This window comes from Somniosus microcephalus, chromosome 3, assembly GCF_052327205.1.
Source record: "Somniosus microcephalus isolate GS21.2 chromosome 3, FLI_Smic_1.0, whole genome shotgun sequence".
Lineage (NCBI taxonomy): Eukaryota > Metazoa > Chordata > Chondrichthyes > Squaliformes > Somniosidae > Somniosus > Somniosus microcephalus.
Genome location: NC_140989.1, coordinates 173,195,200 through 173,222,196, shown reverse-complemented (window position 1 = coordinate 173,222,196; position 26,997 = coordinate 173,195,200). Strand labels below are relative to the sequence as shown.

The following is a 26,997-nucleotide window of genomic DNA, read 5'->3' as shown; positions in this document are numbered from 1 at the left end:
TCAGATTTTAAATAATGTGAATTGCATTGAAATAACAGCTTCTCGTTTCAAAGTGCTTCCTATACAATGTATTTATTGTTATTTAGGCAAACATGGCAGCCATTTTGTGCACATCAAAAACCTACAAACAACACTGAGATGACTAACCAGTCAGTCTCACTGAAACCATCTTTTTCTATTTCTAGATTTCTTTTTAAACTGAATTCAAATTCTCAAACTGACCTGGTGGGATTTGAACTTGTACTCTACTGGATTATTAGTCCAGGCCTCTGGATTGCATCTTACCATGTCATACAAATAGGTTCAAAGCACTTTACACAATGATTTACTTTTAGGGCGCACTGACTGCTGTTATGTTCCATCAATGGACAACAATCAATGTCTGGCAAAGCTATTTTCATAGAATCATAGAGTCTTGCAGCACAGCCGGAGGCCATTCGACCCATCATGCCTGTGCTGGCTCTTTGAAAGAGCTCTCCAATTGGTCCCACCCCCCCCGCTCTTTCCTCATAGCCCAGCAAATGTTTCCTTTTCAAGTATATATCCCATTCCCTTTTGAAAGTTACTATTGAATCTGCTTCTACTATCAATTCAGGCAGTGCATTCCAGATCACAACAATTCGCTGCATAAAAAAAAAAATTCCTGATCTCCCCCCTGGTTCTTTTGCCAATTATCTTAAATCTGTGTCGTCTGGTTTCTGACCCTCCCACCAGTGGAAACAGCACCCTTCCAAAGTGCTTATGGTTGAGGGAGGAATGTTCAGCTCCTCTTCAGATAGTGCCATGGAATCTTCAGTATCCACCAATGCAACAGGACACCTGGTAGTGCAGCTAAACCCCACTTGTATTTTTCCTCGTTACATGTGTAATAGTCAGCAGGATGAGAGGAAAACAATGCAACAAAACCCCACTCTCCGAGCCACTGCTGCTGCATGTCAGCCGTGGCTCAGTGGGTAGCACTCTCACTTCTGAGTTGCAAAGGTTGTGGGTTCAAGTCCCACTCCATGAGACTTGAGCATAAAATCAAGGCTGACTCTCCAGTGCAGTACTGAGGGAGTGCTGCACTGTTGGAGGTGTTGTCTTTTGGATGAGTTATTAAACTGAGGGTCCCTTTGTCCTCTCAGGTGGACGTAAAAGATCCCATGGCACTATTTGAAGAAGAGCAGGGGAGTTCTCCCCAGTGTCCTGGCCAACAATCTCAATCAACATCACTAAAACAGATTATCTAGTAATTATCTCATTGCTGTTTGCGGGACCTTGCTGTGTGCAAATTGGCTGCTGTATTTCCTACATTACAACAGTGACTACACTTCAAAAGTTAGCTGTAAAGCATTTTGGGACATCCTGAGGTCATGAAAGACACTATGTGAATGCAAGGTTGTTCTTTTCTTTTTGTTTGTTCTGTTCATTCCATTCTTTCTGATCATTTGATACATCTTGCATTCCATCTCGCTGTGTGTTCTCAGCTTTAAAACTGGTAAGGGATAAAAATAATTACATATAGGTAAAGGAATATATAGGAAATAAAGGTAGCTCATTTATGATTTTCAGAGAAAAATGGACAGAGTTGTGCAATTGAATCCCCAAAGCACCAATAAGAATCCCAGAATAACATTTCATAAAAATGGAATTTGATGTATTCAGTCACGTTAAATCGATGGCCCTGATGTTAACCCCTACATGGTATGAACACCTCTATTGTCACAAAACTGCAAATTCTCTGACTCACTATGAGCAATCTCCTGTGACTTTGCACACGGTAAGTTGGAGAACATGGTCACTCTCTTACCTGTCTATGATGTCTTCATGTTGCTGATTCTCTCCTTTTCTGCTTCCGTCTCTCTATTTCTCTTCTCTGCTGCTTCTCTCCCTATAACTTTTACTTCTCTCACTTTTTCATTTCTTCTTTCCTTTTGGGTGAGGTGTAGGTAATGTGGCAGAGAAAGGAGCCACTAACAGCTGGTGGCTACATTTGGGTTGGGGAAAATATAGCCCTCAGTGGCTCCCTTCCCACCCCTTCCCCTAATCACTTGTGTTTCCCTCCCCCCACCCTCTCAATGCTATCTCATTCTACGCTTACACTCCACTATCCATTCCTCTTCCTACAAACCCCTCATTCCTATTGCTACATTTACCTCCTCCTCAAATAGCTTTGGTCTCCTTATCTGAGGAAGGACATACTTGCCTTAGAGGTGGTGCAACAAAGGTTCACTAGATTGATTCCTGGGATGAGAGGGTTGTCCTATGAGGAGTGATTGAGCGGATTGGGCCTATAGTCTCTGGAGTTTGGAAGAATGAGGGGTTATCTCATTGAAACACAAGATTCTGAAGGGGATTGACAGGGTAGATGCTGAGAGGTTGTTTCCCCTGGCTAGAGAGTCTAGAACTAGGGGGCATAGTCTCAGGATAAGAGGTCAGCCATTTAAGACTGAGATGAGGAGGAATTTCTTCTCTCAGAGGGTTGTGAATCTTTGGAATTCTCTACCCCAGAGGGCTGTGGATGCTGAGTCATTGAGTATATTCAAGGATGAAATAGATAGATTTTTGGACCCTCGGGGGATCAAGGGATATTGCTATCGGGCGGGAAAGTGGAGTTGAGGTCGAAGATCAGCCATGATCTTATTGAATGGCCGAGTAGACTCGAGGGGCCCAATGGCCTACTCCTGCTCCTAATTCTTATGTTCTTATGTTCTTAAACTACCTCCCTTCCCCTTGCTCGACTGTTACTCACCTCACCCTCAGTCCACTCCCCCCATTCCCACTTTCTCCCCCCCAAGGGTGTGTGCCAAGTGGGTAAAAAGCTCCTTTACCACCAAGCAGTTTCCTGCCTCCCTGCTCTCTTCTGTCCGCCCCTCCCATCTGTTTCTCTCAAAGATGCTTTGCTTTCAAAATTCCACTTAAAAAAAAATCAAATTAGAGTAAGGAAAGAGACTGCCTGTCTGCCTTTCCCTCTACTCGTGTCTTCCTCCACGTCTCTCACTCTGTCTCTCTTGCCTGATAAGAGTTAGTAATTATAATCTCTACCTCATAGTTGTATGCAATTAGCATTGATCTTTTCTGTTAACAAAACATAAGTGAGGTAATTAGTTGGGATCAAAATTCAACTAGTGGTTATTTTGAATGAAGACAGACTCTCTCTCTGACCTTCACCTTCTCCGATCCCAGTCTTTCTCTCACCCTTGCTCTCTGACCCCAGTCTTTCTCTCACCCCTTGCTCTCCGACCACAGTCTTTCTCTCACCCTTGCTCTCTGACCCCAGTCTTTCTCTCACCCTTGCTCTCTGACCCCAGTCTTTCTCTCACCCTTGCTCTCTGACCCCAGTCTTTCTCTCACCCTTGCTCTCTGACCCCAGTCTTTCTCTCACCCTTGCTCTCTGACCCCAGTCTTTCTCTCACCCTTGCTCTCTGACCCCAGTCTTTCTCTCACCCTTGCTCTCTGACCCCAGTCTTTCTCTCACCCTTGCTCTCTGACCCCAGTCTTTCTCTCACCCTTGCTCTCTGACCCCAGTCTTTCTCTCACCCTTGCTCGCCGACCCCAGTCTTTCTCTCACCCTTGCTCTCCGACTCTAGTCTTTCTCTCACCCCTTGCTCTCCGACCCCAGTCTTTCTCTCACCCTTGCTCGCCGACCCCAGTCTTTCTCTCACCCCTTGCTCTCTGACTCCAATCTTTCTCTCACCCCTTGCTCTCCGATCCCAGTCTTTCTCTCACCCCTTGCTCTCCGATCCCAGTCTTTCTCTCACCCTTGCTCTCTGACCCCAGTCTTTCTCTCACCCTTGCTCTCCGACCCTAGTCTTTCTCTCACCCTTGCTTTCCGACTCTAGTCTTTCTCTCACCCTTGCTCTCTGACCCCAGTCTTTCTCTCACCCTTGCTCTCTGACCCCAGTCTTTCTCTCACCCTTGCTCTCTGACCCCAGTCTTTCTCTCACCCTTGCTCTCTGACCCCAGTCTTTCCCTCACCCTTGCTCTCTGACCCCAGTCTTTCTCTCACCCTTGCTCGCCGACCCCAGTCTTTCTCTCACCCTTGCTCTCCGACTCTAGTCTTTCTCTCACCCCTTCCTCTCTGACCCCAGTCTTTCTCTCACCCTTCCTCTCTGACCCCAGTCTTTCTCTCACCCTTCCTCTCTGACCCCAGTCTTTCTCTCACCCTTGCTCACTGACCTCAGTCTTTCTCTCACCCTTCCTCTCTGACCCCAGTCTTTCTCTCACCCCTTCCTCTCTGACCCCTGTCTTTCTCTCACCCTTCCTCTCTGACCCCAGTCTTTCTCTCACCCCTTGCTCGCTGACCCCTGTCTTTCTCTCACCCTTCCTCTCTGACCCCAGTCTTTCTCTCACCCCTTGCTCGCTGACCCCAGTCTTTCTCTCACCCCTTGCTCGCTGACCCCTGTCTTTCTCTCACCCTTCCTCTCTGACCCCAGTCTTTCTCTCACCCTTCCTCTCTGACCCCAGTCTTTCTCTCACCCTTCCTTTCTGACCCCAGTCTTTCTCTCACCCCTTGCTCTCTGACCCCAGTCTTTCTCTCACCCTTCCTCTCTGACCCCAGTCTTTCTCTCACCCTTCCTTTCTGACCCCAGTCTTTCTCTCACCCCTTGCTCTCTGACCCCAGTCTTTCTCTCACCCTTCCTTTCTGACCCCAGTCTTTCTCTCACCCCTTGCTCGCTGACCACAGTCTTTCTCTCACCCTTCCTCTCTGACCCCAGTCTTTCTCTCACCCTTCCTTTCTGACCCCAGTCTTTCTCTCACCCCTTGCTCTCTGACCCCAGTCTTTCTCTCACCCTTCCTCTCTGACCCCAGTCTTTCTCTCACCCTTCCTCTCTGACCCCAGTCTTTCTCTCACCCCTTCCTCTCTGACCCCAGTCTTTCTCTCACCCCTTGCTCTCTGACCCCAGTCTTTCTCTCACCCTTCCTCTCTGACCCCAGTCTTTCCCTCACCCTTCCTCTCTGACCCCAGTCTTTTTCTCACCCCTTCCTCTCTGACCCCAGTCTTTCTCTCACCCCTTGCTCGCCAACCTCAGTCTTTCTCTCACCCCTTCCTCTCTGACTCCAGTCTCTCTCTCTCTCCCCCAGTTTAATACATTTTGTAAAAAGCTTATGGAACACAAAACAAGATCTATAACAGGTGTATCATCAAAACGCTGACATTTCTCTCTTCCACACATACACAGCCTATCTTTGTTCTTCTGTAAAAAAAACATTCAATATAAATTTACCATAGGAAAGCTTTTGAAATATGTCCTGGTATTTTTTATATAATTATTTGAATAAAAGCTGTAGGACAGAAAGTGCTAGAAGCAGAAGAAAAATATTGCATTGGTAGAACTGACTAAACAGTTGCAATCTGTGAAATTCGGTACAGTGCATATGCTCAGGCTGTAAAAAATCCAAATTCAGCTCCCAGCTTCACAGCTCTGAGTGAGTTATGTCTAACTGCAGGCTTTTGGGAGAAGCTAAGAGCTTCAGTTAAAACCTTTAATGCAGGCATTAAACACAAGAAACAATTCAATGGATACATGTAATCATGTTATTGTCAAATATAATTTTTTTTAAACATTTTAACATTTTGTTTAAACCCTTGCTATGGACATTAGATATTTCAGTTACAGACAAAAAATGCTGGTTGAAAATAAAGTTCGGAAAGCATTTTGAGCGATTTGTTGCAGCCTGTTGGCCAGATTGACAGGGTGTTACATTTTGTTTCAGTATCTGAGGAACAGGTCCAGACACAGCAGAACTCCAATCCTCTGGTTTTCCCCAGTTTGACGATTTACCTCTTACTTGTACTCTTCATTTCCTATCCTTTAACTAACTTCCTATCCAGCATGATTGTATTTTCTGGATTCCCACTGCTTAATTAAAAGCTTCTAAATTTGCGGCCGACACCAAATTTGGGATGGGGGGGGGGTGGGATAATCAATACTGAGGAGGACTGCAACAAATTACAGGAGGACATTAATAAACTTGCAGAATGGACATATAATTGGCAAATGAAATTCAACACAGATAAATGAGGTATTACATTTTGGTAAGAACAATAGGGAGGTCACATATTATTTGGAAAATAAGAATCTAAATGGGGCAGAGAAGCAAAAGGATCTCAGTGTACAAAAACACAAATCACTAAAAGTATCGACACAGGTTAACAAGGCCATAAAAAAGCAAACCAAGCACTAGGGTTTATTTCTAGAGGGATAACATTGAAAATTAGTGAAGTTATACTAAACTTGTATCGAACCTTGGTTAGATCACACTTGGATTACTGTGTACAATTCTGGTCACCATATTATAAAAAGGATATAGAGGCACTGGAGAGGGTGCAGAGAAGATTTACAAGGATGATACCAGAAATGCGAGGGTATACATATCAGGAAAGGATGAACAGGCTGGGCCTCTTTTTGCTTGAGAAGAGAAGGCTGAGGGGTGACCTAATAGAGGTCTTTAAAATTATGGAAGGTTTTGATAGAGTGGATACAGAGAGAATGTTTCCACTTGTGGGGAAGAGCATAACTAGAGGCCATCAATATAAGATAGTCACCAAGAAATTCAATAGGGAATTCAGAAGAAACTTCTTTACCCAGAGAGTGGTGAGGATGTGGAACTTGCTACCACTGGGAGTGGTTGAAGTGAATAGTATAGATGAATTTAAGGGGCAGTTAGATAAGCAGATGAGGGAGAAGGGAATAGAGGGTTATGCTGATAGATTTAGATGAGGAAAGACGGGAGGAGGCTCGAGTGGAGCATAAACACCAGCATGGACTGGTTGGGCCGCATGGCCTGTTTCTGTGCCGTATATCCTATGTAATCCTATGTATAAAATAGCAGTTTTTGTGTATCATTCAGTGACACCTTTAACATTAAAAAATACCCATCACAATGCCACCCAAAGAAGTAACAGGTACTTATAATGAGTTTTCAATTAAATGCACGGCTAGTGTACTGAATTTAATATATAATGGACGGTGAGTCGGAGGATACAATGTTTTGTACCATACAATATATAATCAGGACCACTGAATGTCAAATTAAAGTTTTATTACAAAGTACTATGGGAATGTTAGTTATATTTTCAGCCTTGACTTTCCTGATCAGCTGCTTATTTGTACAGAAACTGTAAATCGGTGTCTTGGTTGCGATTAAAAATATGTTTAACTATATTGTTGATTTTACCGCGTATGTTTTTTCAAGCTCAGAAAATGGGAGGGATGATGTTCCAAGTTTCAGGTAGGTAAAAGATAAATTGCAGGAACTCATGTAGTTGTCCTGGGAAGTGGAGAGTGGGTTAATAGTGTCAGGATGGTGGTCCTAGGTTCTGGGAGCACCGTGAGCTGGGGTCATGGCACATGGGAGCATTGGTGGGGTTCAAGGGTCCATGAGACCTGGAAGGCGGGGCTGGGGGAGTTGCAGGATGCAGGGGAACTGGGGGGCTTGGAGAGCACTGGAAAGACAGTACCAGGGTCTGGTAGTAGTGGAAAAGGGGTATTGGGGTAAGGCTGATGGAACCCTGGGGTGTGGAAGGAGTGGGAGAGGGTCCTAGGGTGTGGAAGGTGTGGGAGAGGGTCCTAGGGTGTGGAAGGAGTGGGAGGGGCTCCTAGGGTGTGGAAGGTGTGGGAGAGGGTCCTAGGGTGTGGAAGGTATGGGAGAGGGTCCTAGGGTGTGGAAGGTGTGGGAGAGGGTCCTAGGGTGTGGAAGGTGTGGGAGGGGGTCCTAGGGTGTGGAAGGTGTGGGAGGGGCTCCTAGGGTGTGGAAGGTGTGGGAGAGGGTCCGAGGGTGTGGAAGGTGTGGGAGAGGGTCTTAGGGTGTGGAAGGTGTGGGAGGGGGTCTTAGGGTGTGGAAGAAGTGGGAGAGGGTCCTAGGGTGTGGAAGAAGTGGGAGAGGGTCCTAGGGTGTGGAAGAGGTGGGAGAGGGTCCTAGGGTGTGGAAGGTGTGGGAGAGGGTCCTAAGGTGTCGAAGGTGTGGGAGAGGGTCCTAGGGCGTGGAAGGTGTGGGAGAGGGTCCTAGGGTGTGGAAGAAGTGGGAGAGGGTCCTAGGGTGTGGAAGGTGTGGGAGAGGGTCCTAGGGTGTGGAAGAAGTGGGAGAGGGTCCTAGGGTGTGGAAGAAGTGGGAGAGGGTCTTAGGGTGTGGAAGAAGTGGGAGAGGGTCCTAGGGTGTGGAAGGTGTGGGAGAGGGTCCTAGGGTGTGGAAGGTGTGGGAGAGGGTCCTAGGGTGTGGAAGGTGTGGGAGAGGGTCCTAGGGTGTGGAAGAAGTGGGAGAGGGTCTTAGGGTGTGGAAGAAGTGGGAGAGGGTCCTAGGGTGTGGAAGGTGTGGGAGAGGGTCCTAGGGTGTGGAAGGTGTGGGAGGGGGTCTTAGGGTGTGGAAGAAGTGGGAGAGGGTCCTAGGGTGTGGAAGGTGTGGGAGAGGGTCCTAGGGTGTGGAAGAAGTGGGAGAGGGTCCTAGGGTGTGGAAGGTGTGGGAGAGGGTCCTAGGGTGTGGAAGGTGTGGGAGAGGGTCCTAGGGTGTGGAAGGTGTGGGAGAGGGTCTTAGGGTGTGGAAGGTGTGGGAGGGGGTCCTGGGGTGTGGAAGGTGTGGGAGAGGGTCTTAGGGTGTGGAAGGTGTGGGAGAGGGTCCTAGGGTGTGGAAGGTGTGGGAGAGGGTCCTAGGGTGTGGAAGGTGTGGGAGAGGGTCCTAGGGTGTGGAAGGTGTGGGAGAGGGTCCTAGGGTGTGGAAGGTGTGGGAGAGGGTCCTAGGGTGTGGAAGGTGTGGGAGAGGGTCCTAGGGTGTGGAAGGTGTGGGAGAGGGTCTTAGGGTGTGGAAGGTATGGGAGAGAGTCCTAGGGTGTGGAAGGTGTGGGAGGGGGTCTTAGGGTGTGGAAGGTGTGGGAGAGGGTCCTAGGGTGTGGAAGGTGTGGGAGGGGGTCCTAGGGTGTGGAAGGTGTGGGAGAGGGTCTTAGGGTGTGGAAGGTATGGGAGAGAGTCCTAGGGTGTGGAAGGTGTGGGAGGGGGTCTTAGGGTGTGGAAGGTGTGGGAGAGGGTCCTAGGGTGTGGAAGGTGTGGGAGGGGGTCCTAGGGTGTGGAAGGTGTGGGAGAGGGTCCTAGGGTGTGGAAGGTGTGGGAGAGGGTCTTAGGGTGTGGAAGGAGTGAGAGGGGATTGGATGTGCCCTGTTGGAGATGCTCATTGGCCCTGAAATTAGGATCGGGAGCTTGCCGCGCGTGCAAGCCCCCGATGTGCACTCACCCTGCGCGCCGACATCTGAAGCCCGGGCCTGCTCGCATTTCCTGTCACTGGCCCGGTTCAGATGTCGGCGCGATGTGCTTACCTGATCCAGCGGCGTAGTTAGTGCGATGTGCCGGTTGGGATCAGGTGAGCACTGTGCAGCCAATCAGGGGAGGGGAAACTCATTCATGAGTTTGACAGTAAGAACTGTCAAACTCATGAAAAGTATGGGTTGCCAAAACACTACTTAAACTTTAAATAAAATTTTTTAAAAATCCCACTGATTATATTAACTATAAATAAGTTTTTAAAAATGTTTTCAACAATTAATCAATTTTTTGAAAAAAATAAATTTTTTAAAAATAGGGTCTAAAACTAAACTTACCTTACTGTAAATTCTTTAAAAAGAACAAACCTGTAAAAAAATTTCTACATTGTACTAAAAGCCCACTTACCTGAAAAACTAAATACTTACGTCTGGTTTTTCCACGCGTAAAGACCGGAGGCCTTTACACTCGGGCAACTCTGAAAAAAAAAAGGAATTTCACTGCGCACGCGCTGCCTGTGCAGTCGCGCGCACTCTGCCTCTTAACCCCTTGGGTCAGAGGACAGGAAATGCCGGTTTTCAGCGCATGCGCTGTGCATGCTGAAAACCGGCAATTCCTCCGGGCACACGCGTGAGTACCCCATCCGTACTCACGCGTTGTGACAGGAATTACTGGGCCATTAGTGTCACTTTCTTCTGTTGGCCTGAAGCGGATGATCCAATTGGTCAGTCGAGCTGACCACAATGATAGCTCCACTCTCTGTACAGTGTAGCTGGTGTTTCTATGGTGCTGAGTTCCGTTGTTTTCACCTGTGTTACACACCATTTTAGAAAATAACCAGTAAGCAGTAACCAAGGAAGTAAAGCACACAGAACAACCAAAAAACACACTCACACACTCTGCTTTACGTCTTACCATTTTACCGACAAGTACACAAAAAGGTTAAAGTTCACATGCATACGCCGTACAAATATGAGTATTGAGATCACGTGACCAATGTCTATTACACATTTTTTATTTATTAATCAGAACTGCAATGGGCCACATCTGGATTCCCAATTAGCCACATGTGGCTCGTGGCTAGGGTATTGGACAAGACTGACATATATGGAATGATGATATTTCTGTAAAAATCTTTCATGATGAGTGTTATTTCATGAGCTGACCATTGTAGACTATGGCATTAATGATCATTATTCTGATGCTAACATAATGCCATTTCTATAGGTATAATTTAATCATCTGCATCATAAAACAGTCCATATATAAACATGTTAATTGCGATGGTCACTACTTAGGAATAATATTTGCTGTGTTTGTATGATTACTGCATACTTCCATCGATATTTAATCCCCAGCTGTCTGATGTTGATGAATCTCATTTTCCCTTCAGGAATTGCACAGAGATGCACATCTGTCAAGTATCACTACTCCCAACCCATCCGTCTAAGAAATATTCCTTTCAATCTTACAAAAACCATTCAGCAGGATGAATGGCATCTGCTGCGTAAGTGTAAATTAGCCTAAAACCGTGCTGTACTAATGGTTATTTCCTGCATTGCTTTCAATTTCTCCTCTCCTTGCAGGTGGTTCTACCCCTGCCTTTTCCAGCTGGGCAGGTAGAATTGCTGTTGGTGTGGCTCTGTGGTTACTGGCAGTAGGTGTCAGAAACAGAGCAAATGGCAGGAAATAGAGGCCTAGAAATTCAGTTGCGTTCGCCAGCCGTTAACGCCATAAGAGGGGTAGATTTCCAGCGCTAGGCACTTAGCGCCCGGGCGCAGAACGAACTGCGCCTACGCCCAACTTCAGTTGTCATTTAGCGCCGGCGCAAAGTGTTTGCGCCCGCTCAGCTGCGCGCGCAGCTTATGACGTCATTTCATCGTGCAACGCTGTTTGTGCGCCCCAAACCGGAAATTCAGTGGCGCCCGCCCAATGTGGGCGTGGCGCTGTTAAGAACTGTGAAGTGGAACGCAACAGAGGCCCTGCGGGCCTCGGGGAGCGCTAATTAAAGGGCACTTACACTGACCTATAAAGCCCAGCCATTTTGCTGCAATGACTTTAGTGCTTTGGATTTCTGGACAGAGACCAAGGAACAGAGCTTACTGATTTGGGACAACATAGGAGAGGTATTTTTGGCTTCTGGCCAGAGCTTGGAAATTTGATTCATTGTGATTTCACTGTTTGCAAGTTTATTATGGGGGCTGTATGGGGTGGCAACCCTCAGTTGCAGCATTATGTGCGAAGGGCTCGCAGACGCTGTGTGAGAGGGCCAGCCATGCCTAGACGCAGAGGGGCCATCAGGCGTTGGCAACGTAGGCCTTACCCACTCAGGGAATACCGGCAGCAGGTGTCCTATCTCACCATGACTGCCGCGCAGTGTGTTAAGAGGCTACGCTTCAGAAGGGAGGTGGTTGCAGAGATCTGCCAGCTGCTTCACCGAGATCTGCGTCTGCAGCTGATGTGCAGGACGTCTCTCTCGGTGGAAGTGAAGGTCACGGTGGCTCTGAACTTTTATGCAAGCGGCTCCTTCCAAGCCGCTGCTGGGGACATAGCGAACATCTCCCAGTTCGCCGCGCATCGCTGCATCCGGCAGGTCACCGATGCCCTTTTCGCGAGGAGACACCAATTCATCTCCTTCCCCATGACCCTAGAGAGGCAGGAGCAGCGTGCAGTCGGATTTGGCAGGATCGCGGACTTCCCCATGGTGCAGGGCGCCATTGACTGCACGCATGTGGCTATGCGGGCACCTATCGACAATGCTGAGGATTACCGCAACCGGAAGGGCTACCATTCCCTCAATGTACAGCTGGTGTGTGACCACAGGCAGCGCATCCTAGCTGTCAATGCCCGCTTTCCAGGAAGCAGCCACGATGCATTTATCCTGCGCCAGACTACTGTGGCTGACATGTTCGAGGCACAGCCTCCACCAAGGGGATGGCTTATTGGGGACAAGGGCTACCCTTTGTGTACATGGCTCATGACCCCGCTCCGCGCGCCCAGGACCCCTGCGGAGGAGGCATACAACGAAAGCCATCAAGCCACAAGGAACATCATAGAGCAAACGATTGGCGTCCTCAAGCAACGGTTCCACTGCCTGGATCGCTCCGGCGGATCTCTACAGTATTCGCCGGATAGAGTCTCCCAGTTCGTCGTCGTTTGCTGCATGCTGCACAACCTGGCTATCCGCAGGACTCAGGCACTGCCACCTGACGTAGCACCACCACCTCAGGAGGACGCGCAGGAGGACCATGAGGAGGAGGAGGAGGAGGAGGAGTACCAGGCCAGGAGGGAGCCACAAGGTCCAAGGGCCGTCCGCCGGCGGCTTATTGAACGACACTTCTAGGCCCCCTGTCAGGGAATGGCTTGTGGCAATGAACGCACCTGAATGCAGCCGCTCCGCAAGCCCTCAGCCGCTTAACGCAACAACCACTGGAAACATGACACCTGGACAAGCTGAATAAATAAAAAGCTTTATTTAACAAACTCAGGGCCCTTCCCACATGAAACAGAAAAACAGACAACACCCCCCAAAAAACTGTGAAAAGAATATCTCACTCCCACAACCTGGGGAGGAATAACAAAACTTGCCCATCCAATTGGCCTTCATCCTCGGCCTTACCAAAAGAAGCCCCCCCACAACAGAACACAAACACCCCCATATAAAAAACCATTGGCCTTCATCCTCGGCCTTACCAAAAGAAGCCCCCCCACAACAGAACACAAACACCCCCATATAAAAAACCATTGGCCTTCATCCTCGGCCTTACCAAAAGAAGCCCCCCCCACAACACAAACACCCCCATATAAAAAACACCGTTGCCACCATACTCTACTGGGTGTGCCGAGAGGGCGAGTCCTTGTGCAGCCTTGTGCGGCCCCTGCCCGACCTGTTGCTCCGCCTCAACCTGGGCCCTGTGGGTGTTGCAAGGCTGGGGGAAGGCTCCTGAGGGGCAGAATGCGTGACGGCAGATGCCCTTGGGGGTCGGCCTAGACGAGGTCCGGCCCTGGAGGGGCCGGCTGCTGACTGCTGCAGCTGTGGCTGCGCAGCATCAGTCTCTGCAGCAGCTCGTCGCACCTTGGCTGGGGGAGTTGCAGTGGCGGCTGCAGCAATGGGGGCAAGCTGGCTGATGGCACGCGCTCGCTGTTCGCCAGAGACACTGGCACTCAGCCGGGCTGGCAGTGCAGCAAGCGCAGCAATCTGGTGGAGGCCAGACCGCTGTGCTGCAGCAGGGCGGCGGGTGCCCTGGCGATGCTTCCGCGACACAGCGAGTGTGGCAGAAGTGAGTGCCCGAACTGCCCTGGTCTGTGCCCGCATCAGATCAGTGAGTGTCTGCACGGCACCACTCATGAACTCGCGACTCGCGTCCTGCGCTGCCGCGAGTTGGTGGACACCCCTGTCCTGCGCTGCCGCGAGTTGGTGGACACCCCTGTCCTGTGCTGCCGCGAGTTGCTCGACAACCCTGTCCTGTGCTGCCGCGAGTTGGTCAACACCCCTGGCGTGTGCTGCCGCGAGTTGCTCAACACCCCTGGCCTGTGATTCCCCGAAAGCGGCCACACTATGAGCCAGGGACTCAATGGCCTGAGGCAACTGTCCCACAACCCCCATGAACTCCTTGTGGCGCCGCTCCGAATCCGCCGACATTTGATCAAGGAGGCGCACCTCCTGGGCGAGGTCCGTCTCCGGACTGGAGGCCGGACTCTCCCTCTGGGGAGAAGGCCGCCGAGCTGGCCGACCCTTCCCGCGTGCCTGGACGCCACTGGGCCCAGCAACTGCCCTCCCCTGCAACACTTCCCCCCTCTGGGGAGAAGGCCGCCGTTCTGCCCGACCCTTCCCGCGTGCCTGGACGGCACTGGGCCCAGGAGCTACACCCCCCTGCAACACTTCCCCCTGGCTCTCCTCCAGGCAAGACGTGTCCCCTCCATTGCCATCCCCAGCGCAGATGATGCTTCCCCCGATGTGCCGCCTTCCTGTTGGTCCTTGTCGTGCTCCTCTTCCGAGGGTCTGGCACTCTCTGCTTCAGGGACCTCCTCCTCACCAGCTGAAAGCAGGAAGGCACAAGAGTAGCTTTACAGTGAGGACAGGGCGTCAGCGAGGGAGGCATGAGTGGTGGCATTCAGCGCATTGGTCGGACAGTGGCAAAGGATGTAGATCTGATGCGCTAGGGGAACGAGAGAGGTCCAAACAGTCATGTCCTTACCATTGGGTCGCAGCACAGGGTCGGCATCTCCAATGGCAACAGGGCCAACCACCCGGCCACACATGAGTCGAGCCACGCTCTCCTCCAGCTCACTGAGCTCCTGGAACTGGGCACGGCCTCCCCCGGTGACATTCTGGCTCTTCAAATTCCGGGCCATCTTGGCCTGCAAGAGAAAGGACGGCCTCTAAGTACATTGTGGTGGCCTGTTGTTGTGTGCACTGCCTCCCATGGTGGAATAGCTTGGCCAGTGTGGTGGCCTGTTGTTGTGTGCACTGCCTCCCATGGTGGAATAGCTTGGCCAGTGTGGTGGCCTGTTGTTGTGTGCACTGCCTCCCATGGTGGAATAGCTTGGCCAGTGTGGTGCCCTGTTGTTGTGTGCACTGCCTCCCATGGTCGAATAGCTTGGCCAGTGTGGTGCCCTGTTGTTGTGTGCACTGCCTCCCATGGTCGAATAGCTTGGCCAGTGTGGTGCCCTGTTGTTGTGTGCACTGCCTCCCATGGTCGAATAGCTTGGCCAGTGTGTTAAGTGCAGAAAGTGCTATTGAGGATCATGCCAGTGCCATAGCTGCGGGAGGAGGGCTGGCCATTAGGCCTTTGAGGTCCCTTTGCCCATAATGTGAGGTGCACATGCAAGGATGAGGAGGACACTGGAAAGGGTACTCACCCTGACCAACCGAGTGAGGTCGTTGTACTTCTTGCGGCATTGGTCACCAGTCCTGGGGACATCGCTGTTGACTGACACCCTGTGGGCGATTTTCCTCCAGGCTCTCCTGAACTGCCTCCTGGGAGCCTTCTTGCCACTGTCCGGGCACAAGATCTCTTTGTACCTTTCCAACCCCCTAACCAGCATCCTCAAAGCATGCTGGGAGAAGCGCTGCGCTCGTTCACGGGCCTTCTCCATGGCTTCAGGCGCTATTTGGGTCCACCAGCAGTGTTCAGGCCTAGCTGCAGGGCTCCACTATCCAGGGCGTGGCTGCAGACAAAGTCGACCCTTCCCCCTTTAAGAGCTGGCCGGCGTCAGGGTGTCTGCTGTCAATCAAAACATGACCGCACCTGCGCTGCGCCCGGCCTCGGCGTTATCAGTCCGCACCGCCGGCTTAGTGCCTGAAGATAGGAGTGCAACGCCAGTTTCAGCGCTCGCCCAAACTCTTGGCCAGATCTACTGAATTTCGGCGAAGTGACCTGCAGTTTCCAGCGGGCGCTAACTTTAGCGACCGCCCGACTTTACCACCCCAAAAGTGGCTATACTGAATTTCTAGGCCAGAGTCTACTCCTGCTTTGCCACCATACCTCCGGTGGAGGGTCAGCGGAAACCCTGTTTCCACGCATAAACAGAGTTGCCGTTGAAGTTGTAAAAGGAAGACTTCTTTCTGTATAAGTTTTTTTAAATTATTCATTCTCGGGATGTGGCCATTGGTGGCGAGGCTGCATTTATTGCCCATCCCTTGTTACCCTGGAGAAGGTGGTGGTGAGCCTTCTTCTCGAACCGCTGCAGCCCGTGTGTTGAAGGTTCTCCTACAGCATTGTTGGGTAGGGGGTCGATGGCGCTGATGAAGATGGCTGCCGTCCTTGCGGGCTCCGTGCGTACCAGGCAGCTAAGTGTCCTTTGCTGATCGGTGCGCTCGGCTCGTTAAGAAAAAAGCATTTCACTGACTGGATTTCACTTGTTGTATTTGGTTATGTGACAAATAAAATTGAAATTGAAATTGAAAATAGGGAGTTCCAGAATTTTGATCCAGCGACAGTGATGGAATGGGAATTGGGTCCTAGTTGGGTTGGTGTGTGACTTGGTGGAGAACTTGGAGGTGATGTTCTCTTGCACCTGCTGCTCTTGTCCTTCTAGGTAGTGGAGGTCGCAGGTTTAGGAGGTGCTGCCAAAGAAGCTTTGGCGAGTTGCTGCAGTGCATCCTGTGGATACTACATATTGCAGCCACTCAACAGCTAAAAATCAACATTTAAAACCCAACAGTTTGGCTTTTCCTCTGATAACCACCTGATCTGAGTAGAATATTTAGGTGGTATTCTGCAGATGGGGGGCAGATAATAGGGCGGTGTACCTGTTACATTGTAGCCCTGCTCCTTTTGATATCCATAGAATTTTCCAATGTCACTTCTGCTGGATGCCAGAAGTGCCTGTCCGAATAGGGACAATCATAGTTAAATGAGGCGGGAATAGTGTGGTGATGCCATGGGTCCCATTTTCCGTCATTACCAACTAATTTACATTAGATGTTAATCATCATGCTTGTATAAAGTAGGCACACAGTGTTGCTAGGTACTAAGTTAAAGGCTGAAGTTAAAGGTGGCACGCAAGCAATGCCACGGGAGATCCGCTAACTTTGTAAATTATTTTGACCCTCAACTTTGGTTATCTACCGGTTCCATTTTTGAACAGGCCACTAGTAAGTGTACTGGCAGAATTTTACCTGCATCTCTAAGGAGCAATGCCTGCGATCTGCTTAGCTCCTTCTATTAGTTCAGCTAAATTGGGAACTCAGTCTCTGGAATTACAAGGCAGAATCCCAAGTCCCATTGCTCTGTGATCCATAATTTTAACCGTAATAAAAATAAGCGACATTTTATTTTATGGAATTTGTTCAATGGAATGCTGTCGAAACTAAGACCTTTTGTGCCTTTTCCCAAGAAATACTTACAATTTTTTAAAAAAATTTCCTTTTCCCTATTCTACCAACTCAGATTTGAGGAGGATCACCGCTGGATTCCTGGGCATGGCAGCTGCGGTCCTGCTGTGCGGGTGCATTGTGGCGTCAATGAGCTTCTTCTGGGAAGAAAACCTCACTCAGCACGTGGCAGGTCTCCTTTTCCTAATGGCAGGTCATTTTCCAGCACTTTTCTTCAGCAGTCTGTGTGTCTGCAGTATTTTCAGATTGTGAATTGTACTATTCGTACGCGTAATCCAGATACTTTTCGACAGCGAGCTGGGCGAACAGTATATTGCCTTTCACATCGCTGTGGAATGGTGTGAAAGCAGAGAAAAAGAAATAAAGAACTTGCATTTATAGAGGGCCTTTCATGAACTCAGGAAGTCCCAAAGCGCTTCACAGCCAATTCAGTACTTTTAAAGCGTAGTCACTGTTGGAATGTGGGAAACATGGCAACTAATTTGTGCACAACAAGGTCCCACAAACAGCAATGTGATAATGACCAGGTAATCTGTCTTAGTGATGTTGGTTGAGGGATAAATATTGGCCGGGACACCGTGGAGAATTCCCCTGCTCTTCTTCAAAATAGTGCCGTGGGATTTTTTACGTCCACCCAAGAAGGCAGATGGGACGACATCTCCAACAGTGCAGGACTCCCTCAGTCCTGCACTGCAGAGTCAGCCTAGATTTTGTACTCAATTCCATGGTGTAAAGCCCCACATGTGTATCCAAACGGTGAGATGTTTCAAAGAATTGCAAGAGCAGATGGGACAATGAGCTTATTTCAAGCCCCTAAAACTGGCTTCAAAATAGGCCAACAGAGAAATTTTAAAACAAAAACTCAAAATAATTTTAAAAAGTAGTATTTTACGTGCTTGCAGGTGAAAAGTGAAATGAATCAAGGCTTCCTGTTGAAGCTGTTCTCATTTACCTCAACGCTATAATGGAATTCCAGCATTGTTGTGATGGGATCACAATTTGGATGGAGCCCAGATCCATTGGTTAAGTTAAAATCCCAACCTATACTCCAGCTATACTCAGCACTTTAGGACAGGAAGGGAGAAAATTGCCAAGAAAAAAAAGTGAGTTTTCTGGCATTATGTTCCTACAAGGTATGGCAGTCTGAATATTACTTCTCTGTTTTAGGAACATAGGAAGAACAGGAGTTGGCCATTCAGCCCCTCGAACCTGTTCCACCATTCAATGAGATCATGGCTGATCTGCGACCTAACTTTGCCCCATATCCCTTAATACCTTTGGTTAACAAAAAGCTATCAATCTCAGATTTAAAATTAACAATTGACCCAGCATCAATTGCCGTTTATGGAAGAGAGTTCCAAACTTTTACCACCCTTTGTGTTTAGAAGTGTTTCCTAACTTCACTCCTGAAAGGTCTGGCTCTAATTTTTAGGCTACGCTCCCTAGTTCTAGAATCCCCAACCAGCAGAAATAGTTTCTCTCTATCTACTCTATCTGTTCCCCTTAATATCTTGTAAACTTTGATCAGAGCACCCCTTAACCTTCTAGATTCCAGGGAATACAACCCTAGTTTGGGCAATATCTCCTTGTAATTTAACCCTTGGAGTCCAGTTATAATTTTAGCAAATCTGTGCTGCACTCCCTCCAAGGCCAATACATCCTTCTTAAGGTGTGGTGCCCAGAACTGCTCACGGTACTCCAGGTGTGGTCTAACCAGGGCTTTGTATAGCTGCAGCATGACTTCTACCCCCTTGTATTCTAGTCCTCTAGATATAGAGGCCAACATTCCATTAGCCTTTTTGATTATTTTCTGTACCTGTCCATGACATTTTAATGATCTATGTACATGGACCCCCAAGTCGCTTTGGTCCTCCACTGTTTCTAGCTTTTCACCATTTAGAAAGTGCTCTGATCTAACCTGCTTAGGTCCAAAGTGGATGACTTCACACTTGCTTACATTGAAATCCATTTGCCACAGTTTTGCCCATTCACTTAATCTATTAATGTCTCTTTGTAATATGATACTTTCATCTACACTGCTTACAAGGCCGCCTATCTTTGTGTCACTGGCAAACTTGGATATGTGCCTTTCTATCCCATCATCTAAGTTAATAAATACAGTGAATAGTTGAGGCCTGTGGGTCACCACTAGTCACATCCTGCCAATTAGAGTCCCTGCCCATTACAGTAAAATGAGTATTTTTGTGAAAATGTGATACTGTAGGAACGGAGGTTCCTATCTGAATAAGGTATTCGACTCAATGAATCAAATCAACAGGTTTTAATGAACAACGAAGTTAACAGGGAAACTACAGGAGAAATGGTACACAGGTCTATACAGCTTGCTGGGCACTCGACGACGACTGGAAGATTCTGGAAGCTGACGTCATCGCGTTCTTCGCGCCACTGGTGGTCACGTGATCGGCGTCATGACATCATCACGTGGAGTGCAGGAAAACACAATACAGTACAGTTTAAAGGTGCAGTCCGTGGCTGCACTACACTGTAGTTAAAGGGATTATTACCAATTGTTCTGAGACCCTTGGTGGCTCCGCCACAGGCGCCCCCCCAGAATCCACTTTAACGGACATTGTCAACCGAGTAGGAGGCTTAATGATCCTGGCCGAACGGCAACGAAATTCAGGCAGCGGAAACGGGGCATTAGTGGAAGGACCAGTGCCGGATTGCGGCAGAAGCGGCGTCTCGGGCGAGGCAGAAACGGTAGTCAGAGGTGCAGGCGCGTCAGAGGCCGAATCGGGCTGTTCGATGGTGGGCTGGTGCACGGCTGGTCTGGCGGCTAACGGCGGTCGGTTGCGGCGAGGCGGTTGGGCAGCCACGACAGGTTCACTCCGATCCAGGTGGGCTGGTTTGAGCCGGTCGATAGAGACGGTATCAGACCTTCCACCGACTTCGACTGTGAAAAACTTTTCCCCTGGTGCGATGACACGAAAAGGTCCGGTATACGGTGGCTTAAGTGGGTCTCTGTGACCGTCTTGTCGAATAAAGACATAGTCCGAACTCATGAGCTCTGCCGGGACGTGAGGCCTCTGCAGGTCATGGTGCGAGGTTGGGATGGGCAGGAAATTCCTAGCCGCCTCCTGATGAAGTAGGAGCTGTTGAGCTGCAGACCATGGTTCGGTGTGTGGAGGGAGAAAGTCACCTGGTACTCTGAGTGTCTGGCCATAAACCAGCTTAGCCGATGAAGACTGAAGATCCTCCTTTGGTGCTGTCCGGAGGCCTAGCATCGCCCATGGGAGCCTGTCCATCTAGTTGGGTCCCCTCAAGCTGGCACGGAGGGACGCTTTGAGAGACCGATGGAACCTTTCGCACAGGCCATTCGCCTGCGGATGGTACGCGGTGGTACGGTGCAGCTTGGTTCCCAGGCCTTGTGCCACTGCGTTCCACAGCTCTGATGTGAATTGCGGACCGCGGTCCGAGGAGATGTCCGATGGCACCCCGAACCGAGCCACCCACGACGAAAGAAATGCCCTGGCGACGTCTGCTGCGGTGGTAGCGGCCAAGGGAATTGCCTCTGGCCACCTGGTGGTCCGGTCTGCCACCGTCAGGAGGTGTGTGAATCCACGCGACCCGGGAAGGGGACCTACTAAATCCACGTGAATGTGGTCGAAGCGGCGCTCAGGCACCGGGAAGTTGGCCACCGGAGCCTTGACGTGACGGTTGACTTTGGATTTTTGGCAATCGACGCAATTGTTTGTCCAGTCCCGGACGTCCAAATGCATGCCTTTCCAAACGAATTTGCGGGACAGTAGCCGTTGAGAAGCCCGCATCCCCGGGTGAGATAACCCGTGGATTGCCTGAAATACCTTCTTGCGCCATGCGACTGGCACAATGGGCCGGGGCACTCCCATGGATGTGTCGCACAAGAGCGTGGTTCCTGCCGCTTGAAATGGCATGTCTGCAACCTGCCAACTGGAAGGCGTGGTCCTAAACGCTTGTACCTCTGGGTCTGCCAGTTGATCCTCTGCCAGTCCGACGAAATCTATGCCCAGGTGGACTGCCTGGACTGGAACCCGGGAAAGGCACTCTGCCACGAGATTATCCTTGCCTGACACGTGCCGCAAATCCATTGTGAATTCGGATATAAACGTGAGGTGGCGCTGCTGCCGAGCTGACCAAGGTTCTGCCGTTTTGGCCATGGCGAAGGTGAGTGGCTTGTGGTCCATGAATGCAGTGAACGGACGGCCTTCTAGCAGGAAACGGAAATGCCGGATGGCCAAAAACAGGGCTAGCAACTCTCTGTCAAAAGTGCTATACTTTCGCTCGTTCTTGCACAGTTGGCGGCTGAAAAAGGCTAACGGCTGCCAACCCCCGTCAACCCACTGCTCTTGAACCGCTCCGATGGCGTAGTCAGAGGCGTCCGTAGTGAGGGCAACAGTCGCGCCCGGGACTGGGTGTGCTAGCATAGTTGCATCCGCCAACACTGCCTTGGTATCGCGGAATGCCTGGTCCATTTGCGGTGTCCAAGTGAGAACATCCTTGCCCGACTTCCCTTTTAGTGCTTCGTACAGAGGTTGCATTAACCGGGCCGCCTTGGGGACAAAACGATGATAAAAATTTACCATCCCCAAGAACTCTTGTAGGGGTTTGACCGTGTGAGGCAGCGGGAATGCGGTAACTGCCTCTACCTTGGTGGCTAGCGGGACGGCGCCTTCTGGGGTAATCCTGTGTCCCAGGAAATCAATGCTGGATACTCCAAATGTGCATTTAGCCGGATTGACAAGAAGGCCGTGTTGGCTGAGTCGGGCGAAAAGTGTACGTAAATGGGCCATGTGAGCTGTCGTATCCTTGCTGGCTATTAGGATGTCATCCAAATATACAAAAATGAAGGGCAGGTCCCGTAAGACAGAGTCCATCAACCGCTGGAATGCTTGCGCTGCGTTCTTTAGACCGAACGGCATGCGGAGGAACTCGAAAAGGCCGAACGGAGTGATGACTGCCGTTTTGGGGACGTCTGGAGGGTGCACCAGAACTTGATGATATCCACGAACGAGATCCACTTTAGAAAATATAGCGTTGCCAGCCAGATGTGCCGAAAAATCTTGGATGTGGGGAATAGGATACCTGTCCGGTGTCGTGGCGTCGTTTAAGCGTCTGTAATCCCCGCACGGTCGCCATCCACCACCTGGTTTGGGTACTATATGCAGTGGGGAGGACCAAGGGCTGTCCGAACGCCGGATGATCCCAAGTCGCTCCATGGTCTGGAACTCAGCCTTTGCGGCTGCCCGCTTGCCGGCTTCTAATCGCCGCGCCCGAGCGTAAACGGGTGCTCCGGTCGTGGAGATATGGTGCTCCACCCCGTGCCGTGTGCTTGCAGCCGAAAAAGTAGGCCTGGTGAGCTCCAGGAATTCACTGAGCAGGCGCGTAAACCCGTCTTGTGATGGAATCGCACAGGCCACCGACCAGGACACGGCGGTGCTGCGGTGGCAGGGCACTGCGTGGAAAGTGGACGCATTAATGAGTCGGCAGTGTTGGACATCGACCAGCAGACCGTTTGCACAGAAAAAATCAGCACCCAGGATGGCCTGTGAGACCTTAGCTGTAATGAAGTCGCAGACAAAACGCTGACCGGCGAAGGTTAAGTTTACCGTCCGTTTCCCGAACGTACGCATGGCAGCGCCATTTACTGCCACGAGGGAAGGCCCCTGGCCGCCGGACAGTAGGTCCAGCTTTGAAACAGGGAGGATGCTGCACTGGGAACCAGTGTCGCACAGGAATCGTCAGCCTGTAACGGAATCCGTAACGTTAATGAGTTTGCCCGCTGAGCCCGCCGCCATAGCTAACTTGCTGTGCTTTCTAGACCTTGTCGTCCGTCCAGTAGGACGCGGGCTTGTTGGAGTTTTTTTTTCTTGAGGGAAACTGCAAGGAGGCCGGCAGCATTGAGCTTTGGCGCCAAAACGGGCGTGGTACGCGCACCATCCTGCTAGGGGAGGGCTGGGCTTCGCTCGCGTGGGGGAAAGGCGCCTCGTGGCTGCACAACATTGCTGAGTAACAGTAAATATCTTGTCTGCCTCTGCAGCGAGTTCAGCACCGTTTGTGATGGCAGTGTTGGCCAATGCCGCCTGAACCGGTTCGGGTAGCTGGCAGAGGAAAAGCTCACGGAATAAAAAGCATTGGGGTTCCGCGCCCAACAGCGTGCGCATTTGACTCATCAGCTCTGACGGTTTTGAGTCCCCGAGGCCGGGCATGGAAATAAGCTTGCGTGCCCGCTCCGACTTATTAAGATCAAATACCTGTAGCAAACGGGCTTTAAGCGCTTCGTACTTGCCCTCCTCTGGTGGGCTTCCGAGGATGCTGATGACCCGCGAGGCCGTGGCACTGTTGAGAGCGGCAACCACGTAATAATAACGGGTCGCATCCGCTGTGACCTCCCGGAGAGCGAACTGTGCTTCTGCCTGGAAAAACCATGCTGCTGGCTGCTGTTCCCAGAACTGCGGCAGTTTAAGGGCGACGGCGTTCGTGTTCATCCTCGACGAAAGTTGTCCGACGAGATCGGGGTCACCAATGTAGGAACGGAGGTTCCTCTCTGAATAAGGTATTTGACTCGATGAATCAAATCAACAGGTTTTAATGAACAACGAAGTTAACAGGGAAACTACAGGAGAAACGGTACACAGGTCTATACAGCTTGCTGGGCACTCGACGACTACTGGAAGATTCTGGAAGCTGACGTCATGACGTCATCGCGTTCTTTGCGCCACTGGTGGTCACGTGATCGGCGTCATGACGTCATCACGTGGAGTGCAGGAAAACACAATACAGTACAGTTTAAAGGTGCAGTCCGCGGTTGCACTACACTGTAGTTAAAGGGATTATTGCCAATTGTTCTGAGACCCTTGGTGGCTCCGCCACAATACAGTATATATATTCAACTCTGAGTCATATTGTATGATGTGATTGTTTCTGGACTGTTGGTTACACATGAAAAAAAAAACCTTACATGGATGTAAATGTAAAGTGCTGTGTTTTAAGTGACACTAGCCATTTTGCAATATACCCAAATACCTGTCAAAATGCATCATTTTCATCCATTTAAACTCATTTGCCATACACACTGTTTTGCCACACGTTTCTTTCACTGACCTCTTGGTGAAAAATGCTACATTGTTGCTTAGCATTATATTTTGGATATAAGTAACGGCACTTTTTCTTTGCTTTTTTTTAGGAATTTTTTGCACAATTTCTCTTTGCACGTTTGCAGCCAGCATTTCGTATGATCTGTCGCGTCAACCAAAATTTATCTATGGGCTACCAGGCGATGTTGACCATGGGTACAGTTGGTCCATTTTCTGCGCATGGTGCAGCCTGGGTTTGACGATGATGGCAGGCTGTTTGTGCACTGCTTTTCCGTTCCTTAGCAGAACCAAGACAATCCATCAAAAGTCCATCAGAGATTCCTCCGTGTGAGCACAGCTTGACAAAATACTGTTGATTTTATGAGCGACCTATGCTTCTCCGATCTGATCTTGTGTTGGGAGTGTAGCATGCCAATAATGCACCTGTGTTTTTGATTCTTCGTATGTTATGCCAAGAATATATCTATGCTTGTGTCTTTAAAACACAAAGTGGTTATTTGAAAGAACTGCAGCGTTCAATGTGAAGCAATCAAACACAAAAAGGACTGTTAAGCAGGTACTGACTATAATCTACTTAAAACAGCAAATATTTTGTGACTGACCACTGCCGTCTCCATTTTGTTTTGTTTTGTCATTTCAGTTCTGAGATGAGTTGAAATTGTTTTCCTGTGGTATTTGCTTTCTGTACAACACCAGTATTTTATTATTGTTGTACTCCAAATTCAAAAAAGTAACAGAAACATTACGCTGGGCTCACTATTAAAGTATCAATTGTATCGGGGTTTAGACATGTTACTTTTTCGGTGTCCAACGGAAAAATGTTGCAATAGTTCTCCATAAGTAAAGCACGTGGAATCGGTCTTTGGCAGTAGCACTAGATGGGTGATAGCGAATCGCCAGCCCCTTTTATATCTGTCCAATTTTTTTTCCATTCAATTTTAAAGAAAATCAAGTGGGATGTAAAGCGGATCCCAATTTGCCATCGCCCATTTAGTGCTATCACCAAAGATCGATATCACCCCATTTATTTTAAACTGTCAGGTCCAGTGTCAACTTGCACTTTTACATTTCAAATATTGCCTTTCTTAGAGCTGTGGTGATTCTTTTACAAAACAATGTATTTTTAATAAGGTTTCAACTGTAATTATTTGACAATAGTGTGCTGTCGTTTGTTGTATATTAGATAATGTGAATGGAAATGTGAGTAATAGTGTGCTGTTGTTAAATAATGTGAATGAAAATGTCAGTAATTGGTATCATTGTTACAATGTTTCCATAAGTGTGGTACTGAGTGTAAATTCTTTGTGCTCCTTGTCTATATACTGTACACAATTTTTATTTGTTAAAATTGAAGACTCAGTGACCTAGAAATTGGATTGCGCCTGATTGGATCCCGGTGCAGCACATGCTGCACACGTCTAATGAGGCCAGTGGATGGTCTCATTTGTTTACTACCGGTGAGCTGCGGGCACCAGTAGTGGCCCCAGAAGCAGCTCACGGTCCCGGGAAGAACAAAGATCGGACGGCCGAGGCGGTAAGCAGAGGAGGAGGAGGGAATCGGAGGGCAGCAAGTGTGAAAACCGCCCGCAAATTAATGTGGAGCTCCTGCTCCTCTAGGCTCCACAAAAGGTAAGTTTAAAAAAAAAACTTAATTTCAGAAAGCAGCCTCCAGCGGTCCCTTTAAGAACAGTTGGTTTAGCTGCCAAGCACCTGAGAATACTGACCGCAGCCTGCATGGCGCACATGACAGTCAGTTGTTAAAGAATTTTAGAGAGGGGACACAAAACAGGCCCTAATTTGCATATGCAAAGGACCTAATGCCTGTTTCAGGCACGGGCCCTGGACGCCTATGGAGGAGCGTTTACCCATATGACGGGCGGCACACTTTGAGCGCAGAATGTGCGCGCGCGCGCACGCCGCCCGCCATATTGGAGGTTTTGGCTCCCATTTTATGCCTGTAAAATGGGCACAGCGCTAATGAATTTCTAGGCTAGTATGTTTTTTTATAAAGAACCTTCAAGGTAGATATTGTTTACATACCATGCTAGATAAGGTGTTTAGATACTATACGAGATAATATACATATAGCGCTGTATGAAGTATCCATACTTAGATGTTGTACAAGGATTCTGTATGGTGCAAACATTTTAATGCCTGTACCTTGTTAGCGAAGTGACGTGGTTTTTCGAAAGTGAAGTAAACATATCCAGTAACAAAAACCTTTCTTCCAATAAAAATTACCCAATAAAAAATTACTTTTTCCACCAATTATTCTGAATTCTACAATGTTCGTCACGATGAAGTAAAAGTTTAACTCAACGTGAAGTTAACACAATAAATGTGCCGTCCACAACAAAGTTTTTACACACATTTACCTGAAATTGACGTGCAAGTAAATGGTGCTTGTCAAAGTTATTTGAATTAGCTGTGTATTGTGGCCAATGCAAGTACAAAATCTTGGGATGCCACGGCATACCAGAGAAGATCATAAATGTGGCCACGTGCCTCTATGCGAATGTCAGCTTCAGTGTTCAACAACAACAACAACTTGCATTTATATCGCGCCTTTAACGTACTAAAACGCCACAGGAACTTAATCAAACAACATTTGACACCAAGCCATGTAAGGCAGTGTTAGGACAGGTGACCAAAGGGTTTTAAGGAGCATCTTAAAGATCTGGATTCAGGCAGAGATTCATGATGTCTTGCTTCCTATTCTTGTTCATGATGAGGATCAGCCTCAGCCTCAGCAAAAGGCACAAGTTGGAAAGTGAATGAAAGTCTCAAAGATCTGGATGACATAGCATTTGACTCACAATCAAGAACTGATGTG

At 49.1% G+C, this 26,997-nt stretch overlaps 1 protein-coding gene across 2 annotated transcripts in view; it reads left to right on the top strand.

The window, feature by feature from the left end:
- tmem178a (transmembrane protein 178a) overlaps positions 1-26,435 on the top strand; it is a 34,341-nt gene extending 7,906 nt beyond the window's left edge. Inside the window, exons 2-4 of one of the 2 annotated variants that reach the window (XM_085981928.1) lie at positions 10,624-10,737; positions 17,126-17,259; positions 24,254-26,435. In XM_085981928.1, coding sequence (XP_085838054.1) covers positions 10,624-10,737; positions 17,126-17,259; positions 24,254-24,403 — 398 coding nt within the window. In that variant the 3' untranslated portion in view covers positions 24,404-26,435. Of the gene's footprint in view, positions 1-10,623; positions 10,738-17,125; positions 17,264-24,253 lie in introns of both variants that reach the window. The other variant, XM_085981927.1, reaches the window with a different exon arrangement.
- Positions 26,436-26,997: the final 562 nt, after the last annotated feature.